General features: G+C 43.3%; 1 protein-coding gene across 4 annotated transcripts in view; it reads right to left on the bottom strand.

Moving 5' to 3' along the window:
- Positions 1–502: 502 nt before the first annotated feature.
- The window catches only part of TSC22D1 (TSC22 domain family member 1), a 93,221-nt gene continuing 75,390 nt past the window's right edge, over positions 503–18,333 (bottom strand). For 2 of the 4 annotated variants that reach the window (XM_032099795.1, XM_032099794.1), the window contains 2 exons: positions 2,958–3,009; positions 503–1,914 (listed from right to left, as the gene is read on the bottom strand). In XM_032099795.1, the coding sequence (XP_031955686.1) occupies positions 1,657–1,914; positions 2,958–3,009 (310 nt within the window). In that variant the 3' untranslated portion in view covers positions 503–1,656. Of the gene's footprint in view, positions 1,915–2,957; positions 3,010–3,432; positions 3,772–15,746; positions 16,257–18,333 lie in introns of those variants that run through there. The other 2 variants (XM_032099798.1, XM_032099796.1) reach the window with 2 other exon arrangements.

The raw sequence follows: 18,333 nt of genomic DNA, 5'->3' as shown, positions 1-18,333 counted from the left end.
ATTTTTTCCAATACACACACAAAAGTGCAAATTCTTCTCAACATTTTTCAGAAGGCAGAATTAATACTGTAATACAGGCTGACATGGCGGGATAGCCGCAGTGCTTACTGCCTTTGTCACCCTGAGTTAAGGGTGGAGCTGGGCCAGTATGGGACGACCAGTGCACAGGCAAGGGCAGTTTGCCACTAGGGAACAATTTATATATTCATATACAAAAGATATCTGTGGCCCTACAGTCCTGACCATACAGGACTGGACCAAACCCATCAGCTTTGCTTAGTCAGGTGCCCTACTCCCTCTTCCTTCATTTAACTTCAGTATCTGCCTGTTTTTAAGAGCTGTGGAAAGCAGGAGCTGCATTTTTAGCTGAAACAAAAGTTTTAAAGCCAACAGGCAGGATCTTGCACCAAGACTTAGGTTTCCTGACCTCACTACCCATGTAAAACTGCATTGCAATATCCTGAAAGTGGCTGCGGTTAACACCAGTACAATATACAAACAGTGATTTATCAACATTGTATGCTTTATTGAAAGTTGACAAGTGCAACAGTTAAATACATTGACGTGTTACAACTGTAGAGAACATGCACAAAAACATATGCATACTACTATACAGATCATATGCAAAAAAATTCATACTGGGAAATCTGATTTTTTTTTCTTTAATTCTTTCTAGCAGGGCTTGGTAATTTTTGGAGTGGTTTTTCCCATCTTGAACCAAGCTACAATGAACAATGATTTACTTCAAGATAATCAGCAGCCAGGGAACTTCAGAAGTTACACAAACAGCATCAATCTGCCAAATTCTGAACAGTTGCGTAGGTGCATTCTTATTTATGTAGCATAAAAAAAAAAGTCTCAAACTTCTTCAGATCAGCCAATGAAACAACTAAACTTCAATCTGTACAACCTAAATAGTTACAGTTTTCTATTTTACAAAGTAATTACACTAAATACACAAATATACAGTAGGCAAATAACCTTCATTATAATTATCCTATAACCCAACAACTGTATTGTCACCTACCTGTTTTCTATATATAATACAGCTTTATGCACCTGTCCACTGCTTCAGAAAACGGTGCAAATATTTGCACTTAAGGTTTCAGGTGACAATTAAGTGTTAAACACTGAGATTACCTTTCTCCCTCTTCCTCTTAGATCCTATGCACCAGTCCACACTTTGGAACCCCAATGCACTACAGGGGATTGAGCCATCACTTTTTACTCCAGTCTATTTCTTCACGTTTCAAAGCTCGAAAAGCACTTGTATCAGCTGTATCACTGGATGAGTGGAAGATTTAAAAACAAACAAAAAAAATTCAGGCATGCAGCTTCGTTTCTCAGCCATTTGCAGAAGCTGCTCGAGTCCCCAGTGTGCTTGTGCTAATTCTCTGTAAGAAGTTTATTTTATTCAACCAACCTAAGAACATAGACTCCTTCAAGCCAAAGGGGTAAGGGAGCTAAGAGAGAGACAGATGAGTGTGTAATACAAGGGGGAGAAGCCTCTCCTGATGTGTGTAAGGCATGGAGTCCTCAGTCTGGGTTGCAATGTGCATTGAAATGGATGAAGGGTGGCTGTGGCGGATTCCCGCTAGTCCTCCTCGCTCTGGGTAGTCCAGAGGCCAGCAATCATGGTGGCGATGACACCTTGAGCTATGCTGAAGGCCCTGAGCCCTGTGATGCCGGCTGAGCAGGCTGCTGTGTTGTCCCTTGCGACTGAGAAGAGGAAGGCGGAGAACCAGTCTGCAGCTGTGCTTGGAACTGGGCAAGCTGCTCTGGGCTGGCAAGTGTTTTTAGCAGAGTGTTTTCTTGCTCCAGCTGCGAGTTCTTCTCTATCAGCTCTTTGATTTGCTCTTTGAGGACCTCCACTTCCTCCCGTACTGCATACATCAAATGACTCTTTACCAGATCCTGAAATACATAAGAGAGTGTGTGACTTAGGAAAGCAGCGCAGTGCCCGGCCCGGGCTCCCAGCCTGCCCCGCCGGAGACGCAGCGGACCCCCCCGAGGCAGAGGGCCGGTGTGACCCGCGGCCCCGGGCAGCGCTGTCCTGGCAGGGGCCGTGCCGTGCCGTGCCGGGCTGTCACCGCGGCTGCCGCCGGGCCCGGCACACACGTGCGACCCGGCCTGCACAGCGCCCCGCCCCCGGCACCAGGCCCCGCCCCCGCGCGCGCCGGCTGCAGCCAGTTCTGGGCGCAGGTTGCCGCATTTCCCTCCCTCCCGCCGTCCGCGCGCGGCCGCGGGTGACGCCAGAGCTCGGCGCGGCCAATGGGCGGCCGAGTTATTTATAGCCGGGAGTTAAAGGCTCGGAGTTTGCCTAGCAACAGCCGGAGAGGCTCCCGGGAGAGCGGCTCCAGGCACTGCTCCAGTAACAAAGGGCGGCCGGGCCCCCGGCACCGCGTCGGGCGGGGGCCGGGGCAGCGGCCAGCGCGGCCCCCGAGGTGAAGGCGCCGGTTCCGGGCACTGCGGTGCCTGTGCCGCCCGCGGGGAGAAGGGCGCAGCGGCGGGGGATGCCCCGGCTGCAGCCGGCCGGGGATGCGCTCGTTAGGCTTCCGCTCGCCTGCGCTTCGGGGAAGAGTTAAAAAAATTAAATGAGAAGTACCCCAAAACGCCCCCTCTCTGGGACTGTAAAACCCCACAAACACGCTCGGCTTTCTGCCCAGCAGCGCCCCTCCGCCGCCGCATGGAGCCGGGATCAATCGTTTGGGGAGGCAGGAGCCAGGAGCAATGCCGTCATTCCCTTCCCGGCATCAATACACAAACGTGCGCATTCCTCCCCGCAGGAAGCCTCTGATCAATTACAAACAAAATAAAACTAAAAAAATAAAAAAGCTCCCGAAACCAAAGCCGTGCCTCCCCTTCCGTCCCCGCACGGGTTAACCATCGCCGCCGCATCCCCATATTGTTTACTGCTTCAAACACGAACAAGGTTTTATGCCCCCATCGGTACATACCATCGCTTGCTCGATTTTGTTGTCGATAGCAACTACGCTTGCACCAGAGGAGCTGCAAGGGAGAAAGAAAGAGAAGAAAAAAAAAATACAACATTAGCAGCGGCTGAATTATTTAAGAGACAAGAGACGCGAGCATCGGTAGCCAGTTGGCTGGGAAAGTCATCCTAACGCTGCCCTGCCGCCGCCTCGCTAGGATGCTCTAATGCAGCAAAGCAACCTGTAAAGCCGCGCCGAGCCCCCAGCCCGCAGCCCGACCAAATATCCCCACATTTTGCCCCCCGACGGACCACAAAGATGGAGCTCACTCACAGGCTGCGGCAGAAGCGCTGGGCGCCGGGGAGGGCAGCACCTCCGGGGGGAGAGGCGGGAGCCGGTGCCGCCGCTGCGGCTCCGCCGGACAAAGGAGCCAGCCCGGCGCTCACCTGCCCCGCTACCGCCGCGCCAGCAGAGCCGCTCGGACACAACACTTATTTACCTACTGTCGAGCCTCAGAGACGAGTTGTCGGTGCCCAGCAAGGACGATAAGAACGAAATCGAGAAGTGTCTTAGTTGATAAACTCCTAGATCCATTGCCACCGGTCTACAACATTGGGCATTCATGCAACCGCGGCCAGAAACGCTCCCCGGAAAAAAAAAAAAAAATCGGGTCTCGCTCCTCCCGGAGGCGTGTGTGCGTGCGGGGCCGCTCCGCCGGGCGAGGCGGGGCCGGGACCCTGCGGGACCCTGCGGGGCTGCGCTCGGCCAGCTCCGAGCGGGGTCAGCGCTCCGCCGCGCAGCACAAAACCCGGGCATCCCGGCCCCCCCCAAGCATTTATGCGCCGGCGCCGCCTCCCATTGGCTGCGCTGCCCGGGCCCCGCCCCGCGCCGCGCATCTCATTAGCGCGCCCCCCCCCGCCGCGTGCGGCCCGGGCCGGCGGCGCCCACGCGGGACGGTCCCGCACGCGCGGGGAAGGGGGGAAGCTCGGTCCCGCCGCGTCCGCGAGCCCCGGCACGCGGGGTGCCGCAGCGCCGCTCGCCCTGCCGGCCCCCGCCCGCGGGAGCGGAGGGGAATTTAAAAAAAAGGGGAAAAAAAAAAAAGAAATAATAATAATAATAATAATAATAATAATAATAATAATAATAATAATAATAATAATAAGCTGGCCCGGGGAGCGGCGGGGAAACCCCGCACGGCCCGGCGGGAGCGAGGGACGCGCCGAGGGGCCGCCCGTGGCCGCGCCGACAGCGCCACCTATCGGCGCGCGGCAGCGGGAAAGTCCCGGTGCCGGCTCCCACGCTTATCCAGCGAGCCGTACCGGCACCCCAGCCGTACCAAGATCCGCACGTTTCAGCCCCGCAAAGCGAAGCCCATACCCGGCAGCTCTGCCCGGTTCGCCCAGGCAAAGCAGTAAAAGCAGGATACCCACACACTGCAGATAAAACTCCTCCAGACACCTACAATCCCCCTTTATCCCTTACACACGCCTTATGAGCCCATAAAGCCCTTTATGACAAAAATACTCAGCCACCGATCGTCTACAAAAGCCGGCTGATACTATTCTACAGTAACAGGGAAAATGCCTATTCACTTATTTTTAGATTGCACCATAAGGCACTTAGTGTTAAAAGCTGCAGCACATGCATTAATAATTTAGGAAAAGATTGTTCTCCCACCTAACTGTGGTGGTTTTCTCAACAAATGTTATGCTCTCATGTGTCATGGAACACAGTAACTACATTCAGTGCCCATCCAAGTGATCTTCTCTACCAGTAACAGCTTAGAAACAGACCCGAGGCTGAACTACACCACCATGAAATACTATCACAAGAAACAGCCAACCTCTAAAACCACTCTTTCTAGACCTGCACTTTCAGCAGGCATTAAATTACTTAAAGACGCAAAAAAATAGTCAAAAAAACCTCTTCCATTCTCTACAGCAAACTTCTCCAAGAGCTACAAGTCACATACATCACAGGTGCGGCTCCCAGAGAAGCAGGAAATCCAGGAGGCACAGAATAATCATCTTAAAGCTAAATTTAGCATTTGCGTATCTGCATCATCCTTCTTAGCTTATTTATGTGGTCCTAGACTACTATTCTTTCATTCAATAATGCCAGCAGAGTAGTACAAACTAATCCTGTTCACAGGGAGGTCACATTTAGGAGTAAGAACTCCTCATAGCCACTTTCCTGCTACCACACGGTTCACATCCCACAAGGGTACAGCTCTCATCTCACCCTTTGGATATCTGGGGAATTTGCACGGGATAGCACCTAACAAGCCGCAAATTAAAGCAAGTGTTTTAGAAAAACCCTTCCCTGTACTGACTTGCAAACGCAAATAAACTGAAGCGACACATGAGAACATGTGCATCAGGCTCCAGCTTCCCCGCTCCTGAGGGACAAACACCAGGAACCACGTGCTGTACATACACTTCCCCATACCACTTTCTCTGCAGAGGTTACTCACTACACACCACGGTACTCATCATATTCAGTGATCAAGTGAGCCATTAACAGACAGTGCCAGAAGCACATCGTCTGTACTGGAATCTGCATCCACGTCTGTACTTGACTTGATCTAAATTAATGTTCTATGACAGGTTGGGCTTCAGAATCACTAATGTCCTAATGCAGTTACTCAGCACAATTAACAAAATTGCAGTTGGACAAAAGCTCTGGGACAAACTCTGTCCCTTGCAGTTACCAGAAAAAGGGCAGAGTAGGTGTAAAAACAGGTAAGTCCTATCACTGCTGATAATCAGGCTCTTATAAAAGAACTTGAAGATAGCAAACTCACAGGCCTGCATAGACATATCCTTGAAACTCCTGCTTTGCTGTTGCAGGACAGGCAGCAGAGAGAATTGTATATAGTTTCACTCGTACATGTGGAAATAAAGTCATGGATGCGTTCCAAGATGGTTGTTGGTTCTGCCATAATGACTGATAATTATCAAATGCCATTATTCCATTTACAACAGAAAAATGATACCATTCTCAAACTAAATTAACAAAAACACGGCCATCTTTAATCTACATCAATCTTCACAAAGAAGCGATAACACATATGATCCTAAATCAAATTCCCACTAAACTCATTAACCATCTTCCATGAACTTCAGCGGGCTCTTAACAAAATCTGTCATTTATTTTTAGATGCTTACAAGCAGAGTTGTGATTCAACAGAAAGCTGTCAGCTGCGTAAGTAGGACTGCATATTAATATGCATGTTCTGCTTTGCCCACTCTATAAAAAAGCAAACCATAAGTGTCCCTTTATGGCTGAGAAAGCAGATTATCTAGGAAATAAAAAACCCCACGGTATAAATTACTTTAATCTCCAAAATTGGGATGAAATCTTTTGGGAGGAGGGAACAGCACCACTATCTCCAATGTTCTCATCTCAACACCCCATCATCTGCCTGACAAGGACAAAGACTGAACTCTATATTTAGGACTGGGGTTTTGCTGTTGTTTTTAAAAAATAACTCATTTATGAAATAAAGAAAGTATACAGAAGATTTACAGAAAATAGTTCTCCAAACCCAGTTTTCCTCTAGAAGGGCATCAAGATTACTACTGTGTTACTCAAAACCTTCTAGCCACCTCTTTTAACACCTCATTAACAGGTAATACATAATATTCTGCTCCTGAAAAAGCTTAAATTCCAGGGAGTAGAGGTGAGAAAGGCTGCAGAATCACACATTTTGGTTAAGGCACTCTGGGTTTGCACCGGGTTGGACAAATTCATGCACCTGTTAGCCCAGGATATGCAATGAGTCCCTTCACACGCTTTGGAAGCCTGCGTATCCACAGAGCACCCCAGGTGTTCACAAACTGCATAAAGTAACAGAAAAAGACTCGAGATGGGTTCCTGAGAAATCAGCAGCATAGAGTACAATACAGCAAACAAGTAGCTCACCAGCATCTTTGATCCTCAAATAAATTGACTGCTTAAATTAAACATATACATGCAGTAGTCAAAGACTTTTTGGCATGTGTCACCTTTTGTAATACTCCAGCTCTTAAACACTGTTCCTCCCACTAAATAATTTCCTCTTGTCTCAATTTATTCATGCTAAGCACTTGGAAAAGGGTGCTTTTCATCTTAAACACATACTGAGGTAAACTACAGTACAGAATCATTTTGTCTCAATGCAAGTGTGGCTTGTCGTATTTCTCCATGTGTGTTAAAAAGTTCTTTCACTTAAAACATTTATCTTTTAAGTACCTTGTCAGTGTATGCTCCCTTCAGATGACAACATTAAAAGCCCTCGACAAGTACCTTCTGAACTTAAAATAAATCTCATTTTTTGATGATGTTACAAAGATACCACACCAGAAAACATATTAGAAAAACAGCAATTGCTGTCACAGCACACTTTCATCTTACTCTCAGACAGGCTCAGATCCTGTGAATTTCAGCTATGGTTTTCAACTGCAGAGTGCAAGTAACTGAAGAGGTTAAAAATAAAATATGCTATTTACTCAAGAAAAGGCTACAGTAATTGGATTCTAGCTGACATCTGACTGTGCATTTCTCTTGGCATCTAAAAATGGTGAATAAATGGCAGAGCACTCTTCTGCCTTAAAATTCATAGATTCAAAACTCTTTGTGTACTGACAGCAACCCCCCCAGCATCCAACTTATGCAAAATTGCTCCAAGCTAATAACTGAGAAAGCTCTGGCTGCACTTGACATCAAGGACTAAAGGTTTATTTATTTCAATAGGCCATGGTATTTTCATCTCAGGAAAGGTACATTACTGGAGAAGCTGTCCAACGAACTTTCTTTCCCACAGTAAATCATAAATATTTTTAACAGACTAAGGACCAAAAAAACAACCAAATAAAATAACCCCACCCACACAAAGTCCATCTTCAAATAGCCTAAATAAAGATCACAAAATCTCAGCCAACTTCCTTTTCCAGACCCAAACTTTTAGCTAAGATCTTGATTTAAAGAATCCAAGCCACTAAGAACTTACTGCTCAGTTCCAAGAGACGTATTTATTTTATTTCTAGATTGAATTCTGCTACTTCAATTTATGTACTTCTGCTAACTTGAAAAAGCTCTTTCTACAAGATAGTACTCTCTGTTTTCCTAAATGTGAGCTTTTCCTGCCCCTTATTAATGTTAGTTGCATCTATAATTTAGTTGATTGGTTTGCTAGAAATCGGAGTTCAGTTCCATGAAAAACAGATAAAAGGGAAAGCTATGCAGGATGCTAGTGAAATGAAGTGCTGTATTTGTAAATACTTTTTTTTTCCTTTTTTCCAGATGTGCAAGCATAACTAAATAAATATTTAGTGGAAAGAATACATACACCCTACTGGGGCTCTGGAAATAACCTGACAGTATCTCTGATCACAGTGCATACACAGGAGTATCATGCTGTGAGCTCTGCACAAGAGACAGAGGCTGCATTTAAAGCAAGAAGATAACCATGTAAGATCAAAAGACAAACAAGGAGCGGTTCTCACTGGTTCCTCTGAGGATATCCTCTTTCTCTTCAACAGACTAATTGCCAAGTCAACCCCACTTACTTTTAATGAGAATTATGATTCTACCAATTTTAATGCTGACAAAACAAAACATACTATGATCTATAATCAAGTCTATAATCAAGTACCTGGATATAGCCAAACACAGAGATGACCCACTTGTTACAGATCAGAGAGAACTCTGCAGGGAAATGTGAGCCATCTTAAAGCAGTTTTGATGCTTGGAGAGAGATGTATGGCATCCTCTTTCCCAAGATCATCCATAGATGACCATCTAGCAATGCAGCTGGGATGAAGGGCTGTGTTCTGCACATATCCAGTGAGTTTCAAAGTCCCCTCACAGAGTCAGCGGAAATTACATCCAGATGCTACTCCACCTTAAATGTAAAGAAGTTATTCATTTGCAGTAACATGTAACTTGGGAATCATAGGCTTTTGTCATTTCAGAAACCTTTCAATGAGTAGGTGTGAAGTATTTAACTTTACTACAGGTGAAAGCATCCTCCTCAGCATCCCATAAAGCACCCTTGTCCAAGGACTGCAAAGGAAAGAATCCACCAACATGTTAGCATCCTGAAAATTTTAAGTGAGACATCTGAGCCAGGAAATTATTTTCTTTCCTCCAGAAAGCTGCACACAACATCACTCTGCATGCTGACACTGTCCCCAGGACGGACGTGGAAAAGAAGTTTAGTGTCATAAAGCAGCATATATAGAAGAGTGATAAAATGTTACAACCTTTCACTACCCAAAGCATGGAGCTGAAATTTATTTTTCCTTTACATGAAATTTGGCTTAAATAATTTTACATTTAATGCATAGAAAGAGTGTTCAATTTCCTTGTCTTCTGTGTAACTTTCATGTGTAAATGCTTTTCTCAAAGGCAAGAACACCCAGAAGTAAAAAACCACTTACACAAATATTTAATCCCACTTATTCTAACTGTACAACAGATTTTTCAACCACATACTCCAAAATTAAATGAAGAGGGAAGGAAAGAGTCACTGGAGCATTTTAAGTTACAGTTAACATAACATAACAAACATGACAGGTATAAGGAGTGGTTTGGCACACTGACATGACAAGCATTTGGAAAGATGAAATTCTCTATATTAAAAGGCATCACTGAGCCAGGGGACAAACGGCCCAGGAGGGGACTACAGGACAATGGCTGACACCCACTCACCCCAGGTTAGCTTCAATGGTACACGGTGGGTTTAGTAATCAAATTAAAAACCAGCCAAATTAACCTGTAACTAAGAAGGCTCATCTTTTATTATTTCTGAACTTGCATTATTTTCTGTTTCCTTAAGGCTGCAGAAAAGCCACACCAGGTCTCATTAAATGGGAAAACTGTCTTACTGAGTACTGCTAATTGTGGAAGGGGAAGATGGAGGATCTTAGGGCCCTTCATTTCCCCTGTTCCCAGCCCCTTGTAAAGCTTACACCCATTATGCCTTTTTAACTCCTTAATACATTCCTTCCTCTTTTCCCACCTCCTCCCCTGTTTCTAATTGTTACCCTTGAAACTATATTGAAAATCTTAGATCAGCTAATAATTTAGTCATGCTTATTAAAAAAGTATTTATATAGCATTAACAGCTAGCTGGTCTACACTTCTCACTGAATATCACTTGCCCTTCGATGGCCATTTTTTGGTGCAACACTTGAAATTAAGCCTGTATTTCCCACAGAAGCCTATCACACTAGAAGACAACTCAGGGTTGCTAGGAACAAAGCCAAAACCTCTCCAATTAACCAGCATTGTCCTATGGTCTTCAGGAAGCTGGGAATGAAGTTCCCTACCCCAGCTTTTACAGAAATTCTTAAGAACAGTTGATGTAAAGTACAGACACAAAACCTAAGTCCTCAGTGCGAGAAAGGAGCGTTTGGGATGCAAATCTGATCTGCCGTGAACGAGAATGAAAATCGGCCACTTCTCAGCTTTTGTGGTGGCAGATCCCTCGTTACCACCCTGCTGTGCAGAACCATTTTAAGGTCATTCTGTTAAGTAATAATAAATTCCCAACACTGCAACTTGTTTACACGTATAGAAAAATAAAGACAGTAAGCTCAGAGTTCAATGCCACTTTTCTTCCTCAGCAGGTATTTTAAGACAACAGACCTCTATCCAGCTGTCCATTTACACTCGCCCAGTTTCAGTCTCTCTGAAATCACTGGCAAATGGCTTCACATGTATCAGCAGTATCAGTGAACAAATAGGTAAATGATTTTAGATTAACTCCCCTGGGTCCAATGCGTGCAAACTACACAAATTTGAAATGTCATATTTCCTAATCTCAGAGTGGTCAAAATACTCTAGCAATGCCACAACCCACAGTTTATCATAATTTGGTGAGTTCCTAAGAAAATACAGGGAAAATTCAAGACCTTCTGTACCATCCAAGAAGAACTGTACTTTAACAGGCTGAATTTACTGTAGCATATTTAAAGGTATTTTTATACCTGAATGGAGAGCTTCATTTATAGATATCAAATCCCATGTACCTCCAACCATTCAGGAAACATGGGGAGAATTTCCATGAACAAATAAGAATGTGACCTGATTACTGCACAGTGCAGTGTACCCTAAAACCTTACTTAATTAGCCATCGAGTTGAGCATTTGTGGGACAATTTCCTGCCTAACCTGTAGCTTCCCCCTGTGACCTTCCCCCCATCTGTGAAAACAAGCATATGAGAGAAATCTGATGAATGCCCATGCTTCAACTCAGTACAGAATTGAGACCAGGTACAGCTCAACTCTGGAGTAGGAAAGCACTCCCAGGGTTCTTAATCCAGGCACAGCTTCAGTGATTTAAGAGACACAAATCCTGCTGACTCACAATCGCAGAAATCCCAACAGTGTATCTCCATTTACACTCTCCTTGCTGAAGGAATAAATTGTAAAGCAATATTGATTTGAAATAGAATACAAGATACCTGGGAAAGTATGTAAGACTATGAAATGACTATGTGCTTCAAAACTTAAAAATTACCTAAAGAACAGATTGATCAAAATTTTAATTTGACCTGACTGTGCCTTATGGCGTTAGGGATGTATTACCTACTTTAGCACAACAGTTCCTTCTTGACACCCTGCCACACTGCAAACCAAAAAGAACAGAACACAGATGTGCTGGCTCAGCATATTTTGAACATGTCTCTGGAGCACCTTCTAGACCAGAGACTGCAAACAGCTGGCACGGGCCCAGGTCATCTACAAAAGGGTGTATATCCTGAAGTCCTGGTTCTCCTTCAGATGGGATCCAGCCTTCCTCAGTACCCTACTGATCCTGTAAAGGAACCTCAGGGAGTAAGAAGCTCTAATTTTCCACAGGACAGCATCTTCTAGCTTAAAAGCAGCAAGTACCTCGAGACTGTTGGATCCATGGTGGCCACATGGGGCACACACCACTGACATTTAGCCACCCTTGAGCCAGACATTCTGCAAACGGCAGAAGACGTTCTCTTTATCTTTTAATACACAAGTTGCGAAGGAAAGATTACAGCATATCATTTCTTACCTCATCAGTGTCTGGGTAATCGTCTTTATGCAGTGATGACTAAATTTATGAGTGGCACCCTGTTTATGAAGCATTCCTGTCCTCTCCCTAAAACTGCTGATGCATGTTTTTTGGTGGATATCCACCTAAAACATTTAATTAGATGTCCAAGGTTCTTTTGTATAAACAAGGTCCAAGGCTCATGTATATATGATGTCAGGTACCTAACACTTCTGAAAAACAATTACTTCATCCTTCAGAAATCACTATCATTATAATGAAACCCTGAACCTCTGTGGCTTAAAATAATTCAAAACAAAACCCAATCCCCACAAAAACAAAACCAAAGCAACTGCAGAATCAGAAGTCTGAGTAACCCAGTTAGTAATGCATGGGAGTCCAAAACAGCTCCCAGGTACGTTTCCTCATTCTTACACAGGGTGCTAGCCCAGTGGCCACTCTGCTACAGCATCAGCACGATGAGCTGCCACACCCCTCTCAGTATAACGGAAGGAGAGAAAATCCCTACTGCAACACACAATTTAAAGCCCCCCTCTTCCAGCTCCACAGACAGAGCCAGGGAACCACTGCTGCAGAGCCCCACCAAGCACAGAGGACAGAAGGATCTCTTCTAAAACCCACACTAGGTAACCTCCCATCCAGGGAGGCATGCCTCTTCCCACACAAGGTACAGAACAGGGGAATTCCTCTATGACTCTTCCCAGCTACTACTAACTGATAGGGGCCCTCGCCACGTGAACAGTAACATCGATCACCAGCTCCGGTACAAGCAATCATGACAACTATAAACAGAAATATTTGTAAGTGAATGTTTGAGTCACAGGGTAGCACTGCTGGCACTCAGGCTCCTGACTTGAATTAGTTTGCCCAAACCTGTTTTTCAGCCCTATTTCTGAAGAACTCAGCATTTTAAAACAAGTTGTCAATAAACTGAAGCAGGTAGAAAAGAAACATTAAACTGATTCCAAGGTTGGGGGAATTTACTTATACTGATAGACTAAAAGATGCCAAGGTACTTGAAAGGATCCTTGAAATCCTTGGAAGGACTGAGATGTGACTTGAGTGAAAAATTACCTTTAAACAGAGAAAATACTAGGTTTAAGGGGCTATCAAACTTTTGTTTTATTTCTTCATATTAGAGTGCAACTACTTAGTATTTGCCTAATGATGAATTAAAACCTCTTTTTAAAAAAAAATAACATTAGCTCATAAGTACAGTGGAATTTCTATCCCTTGATATCATTTAGGTTGGAAAAGACCTTTAAGATCATTGAGTCCAACTGTAAAACCTAACATTGCCAAATCCACCTGTCAGATAGAGACTGGATGCCCATCACTCAGGTACACTTTCAACAAATTTAAATTACTGATGTTCTGATAGGGATGACCTAAATAATAGCAAGACAGACGTTTTCATGCTTGACTTCAATATTCATGTATTTTAACCAACTACAGCCCACTTTACCCATCCTAAGAGTTAGCAGGTGTACCCAGTGCTCCCTCCTTCCAGTTTATGCCATAACCAGAGGCTGAAGTATCTTCTGACCTGTGTTTATTTCCCCCCACCCTCCCCAGGATCACATCTTCTGCACTTCCAACCAAGTTTCAAAAAGAAATATGAAGGATGCCACACCACCATTCATTTGGTACGAATATGGAAAGATGCTGGTGTACATCCGAAGTGGACACAGGCACCTGTCTGCAGTCTGCACTACACGAGAGGCTGGAGCTCCTGCACACCCACATAATCACCATTTCCAGCTGTCTAGTGCTACACAGCTCCCCAGTAGCACACAGACATTAGGGGTTGCTTTTCCAAAACAACTTGGTGGAGCTCCAGAGCCTAAACTCTGAATCTTGGACTTTATTCTGGCAGCCAAACTTAAAATGAAAAATATGCATAAAGTATTTAATTTTATTAAGAGGACAAGTCCTTCTCAGTATGCTGTAAACTGCCCTTGACTGCAAGTAGGAAAAGATTCACCAGCTGTATCCATATCCTCTACGTGTTAAATGAGATGCCTGACCTCCAGAATCACTTCTCTTTCCTCCAGAAAGCCATGGACAACTGCACTCACTCTCTAATTCTGCATCTATGCCAGAAAAAACTAAATGCTTCTTTGTATTTGACCCATGCATTCAGCAGGGTCAGTTTGGGGAAAAAAAACGTATAGTCACAGGCAATATTAGCCAAGAAAGGCTGCCATTTGCAATTGCCTTTACCATTTGCAATTTGTGGTGACATGACAACCAGCCAACCTGAATTCACAGAAAAACAACTGGGAAAAAACCAGCATCTCTGCCAGAGAAACTAGAGGAAACAAAGGCAAATGAAAATTAACTAGAAAGTAGCTTGCAGAGCAAGGCTACAGGAGAAACTGTCCATGTTTTCTGTATAATGTTAACAGATGCAGACTTTGGTTTATTACTAGAGGTGCTACATCATGCTCCTGTGTCTATCAGTAAAAGTCACTCACAGAAAAACCTTTTAATAATGCAGAAAGGTTCAAGAAAATCACACCTCCACCACACCTTTTTCATTACATATTTTGTGGAATAGCTTGGTTGGAAACAATCTCCTCAATACTACCTCCCTTGTTCAGTAATATGATACCAGTCACTGCTGCATCCATATGCTGCTCACACATAATGTACCTGTTGCCATTATAGATCAACTGCTATTATAGAAGATTTCCATTATACTTATCCTTAAGCATTCTGATTAATTTAGTACAATTTTGCGGTTCATTTGAAAGTTCAAGCGCATTTTCAGAAACTGCCAATTACTGAAAAAAATTTAAACTGAGCTTTTAAAAAAAATGTTTTCCAGTGTATAATTTTATATTCTTTAAAGAGGCACCATTCACAGAGGAAAGCTATTCTCCACAGGGAATACCACAAACATAACATGACAAAAATATGAAGTTAAATGTATTAGTTGATATATGTAAACATTTATATAAGATCAAGGGGTTAGAATTTAAGGGTGTGGCATAACAAAAGCACCAGTTCAGAGATCAGGAGTTAGGAACAAATTCCATGCTCCCTCCCACAGATGGGTATTTTCCTTCTGTACACAGAAAAACAATTCTGCAACATGAAGAGTCAGGGCATTTTTTCCCCCCCACTGTCATGTATTTTTAACTCAGTAAAAGAATTCTTCCAATTCACAAAGTTACTTGGAATTTACTTTAAACACTAGAAAGAACCACATCAAAAACATCCAGTTCATATTTCACTGTTTATATGGAAAAGGAGGTTGCAGAAGACTAAGCTGTATTTCAATGCTCTCCAAACATTTAACAAGACTGATTAACTAAACTTTTCTTTGACCATGTGACAGTACAGAAGATAGTGCATATTATATATGAAAATTATTTGAATGAATACAAACTTACTTGATAATGAGTTTCAAATCCTGTTTTCTCAAATTCTCTTTTTTGGTTTAGTATTACATTACTTAAGATTTGTAATAACTAAAATACCAATTTTTGAAAAGAAGAAATAGAAGTACTGTAAGAGCAAATGTTTTATAATATGGATTATTTTAAGTACTGCTGTAAAGATATTTCAAGGCACGTAGATTTTCACTGAAAAAGTAATCAACTCTGCATGACAATATTCTCAACCAGTATGATATTCCTAGCTTGAAATAGTTTTAATAAGTGCCAAGCACCTTGACTTAGAAGTATTAAATACTTGGGTAAACAAAATTAAAGAACCCTCCAAAAAGTAAAACAAATAAATCAGGCATCTACATATTAAAAGCTTTATAAATACCTCTTTAGATGTCGTTCCAGTTCCAAAAATAACACTTTCATGACTGTTTGGTCAGGACCTTGTTTCTGGAGAAGCGTCACTTTCATTGATGTATCTATTTCGTACCTGCTGATTAGTTTCCCCCAGGTGGAGGGTCAGAAGAAATACCTTTCGCTCCTTGGTGGCTGTAAGATTAGCCTTAGCATTCCACTATTAACCACGCATCCTGAATTCTGCAGCACTTTAAGGAATTGCAAAGCCTTGCCCGTTAAAGATTATCCACTTGCTTCAATTCAAAGTTTGCTGAGTTTAATACTGGTTGGTCATGATCAAGAAAAACAAGAAGGGCGAACAGTGACACCACAGATCCTGAGGTCACATGGTGTTCTGTTACATAAAGCATCAAAAGAGATTAAAATCTTCATGATTACGTTTTCAAATCTCAAACAAATGCATCTTCTCTCAGCAGTGCCAAATTCACCAACTCTGAAGCTGATTCAACCTGCTCCCAACTTTTTGTGAAGCACATGTTAATCACTATAGGCAGCTAATTCTGCTTACAGAGAGGCAGCTCAAGTTATACTGTTTCTTAAATCAAAGTTCTAGGGCTTAATGGCAATCTAATTAGATACCAAAGTGGCAGTAGCCTGCTTGCCAGAAAGTATTTTACAGACAAATCCTGTCCCTCACTGCTACTTTAAAAAGAACCAGTGATGAGAGTTGGAGACATGTATCTAGTTAGTCAGATAAAGATAGCAACTCATCATGTATCAAGCCAAAATTCAATCAAATATTGCATATTCTTCCTCACAGAAACACAGATTGCCATAAGGAGGTTCTGGTGCATTGTAGTAACCCTCTGCCATGTAACTATGAGCCTATATGCACAGGCTTATTATCCAACTTGCTTCAATGTAAGCATTTTCCTTCCTCAACCCTGTTGAATGCTTTTCAGTGGGAAGAAAAGTTGACTTCCCACAGTACAATGTAGAGAAGCAAAGAAGATTCATTTCCTTACTCCACAGGCAAGCAACAGAGTGAGAGATAACCCCTCACCATGGAAATAGCCAGCCACTTGCAGTATGCATGCAGGAACTCCCACCAACCAGAGAGCATGGGCATTGATTACAGTGGTTACACCCTTCCATCAGACCAAGACCACACAAATGCAGAGACAAAACCAGAAATGCAACCTAGCAAATGTTACTTGGGCTTACTGCTGACAGCTAAAATGTAAGAATATATTGCAAAGAAACCAAATGAAAGGGTTGAACAAGTTCTTAGAATCATAGAATTATTTGGGTTGGAAGGGACCTTAAAGACCATCTAGTTCCAATCTCCCTGCCATGGACGGGGACACCTTCCACTAGACCAGGCTGCTCAGGGCCCCATCCACGCTGACCTTGAACACTACAAGGGATGGGGCATCCACAGCTTCTCTGGACCTCCTGTGCCAGTGTCTCACCATCCTCCCAGTAAAGAATTTCTTCCCGATATCTAATCTAAACTTGCCCTCTGTCAGCTGCCTCAGAGTATGGCCTTATATTATTTACCTGCACTTCAGTTGTACCTTGCCAAAGTGGTGAAGAGGGGATTTATAACAAGAGAAGTAGGTACTACTCAATAAAAAATAAAGGAGTCTGGCTTGGGTGAGGAAGGGAGAGTTAAAACCAGCTCTACTTAGAACCAAGAAGTCTACCATCACACACAGGGAATATTTTATTTAGGAGGTAGTGAGGAAGAAAAGAAAAAATGCATAACGTTTACCCTTGGAAATGAAGGATCCAGTGGGATTAGTTCCCCATTCTCAAAGCCTAGAGGGAGTTCAGATAATTTAAACAGGGCTTCAGATATACTAACTGTGAAGGAGAGCAGAATATTTCTAAACGGTCTTCCCAGAGCCTTGTACGCCTGTCTTACAAGGACAGAGCACAGTGTTTGTTTTAAAGCACACCAAGGAGTTGAAGCTGACAAGTCAACACTTTACAATAAATGTTTCTCTCATTACATTAAGTCCATCTCTCTCAGCACAGCATGGGAATGGGTAACAGTCAAGGCTGATTTTAACATTCTCCTCTCACTCCCAATGAAGAGGCACAGAGGTGGGACCACTCAGATGGCGGAGCAGTTGTATTCCTGGATCTTGGTCCTTGGAGAAGAGGCAGACTGATATAACAGCTCTAAAAGAGGGATGTTTACTCTGAAAGCAGAGCTACTCTTGAAAGCTTCAAGTGGACGCTCACTTAGTACAACCACATGTAAGAGGGAGGTGAATCAAAGTCAACAGGCTTCAATGAAAAATAAACAAGGAGCAAAGGAAACAGCAATCATACCAATAAACAACTACTGAGAAAGTTTAACCCAGTATTATTGAATAGCTTCAGTATTCAAGATGAAATATTACTTACAGCATGAAATCTTGCTTATTTTAAAGAGCTGAAGCATCAAGCTGACTAGAAGAACACACAAAACCAACTCCAGAAAGCTGAACTGAGACAAATTTTACCTTGAGTGGCATCCTTATATATCCTTCCAGAGTCAGAGACTCGTACAATAGTAACTCCTAATGTATCCTACTGGTTACACTGTCTCATGTCAGATATGCTAC

Source organism: Corvus moneduloides, chromosome 2 (assembly GCF_009650955.1).
Source record: "Corvus moneduloides isolate bCorMon1 chromosome 2, bCorMon1.pri, whole genome shotgun sequence".
NCBI lineage: Eukaryota > Metazoa > Chordata > Aves > Passeriformes > Corvidae > Corvus > Corvus moneduloides.
The sequence above is the reverse complement of the archived record's forward strand: the minus strand, read 5'-3'. Positions and strand labels throughout refer to the sequence as shown.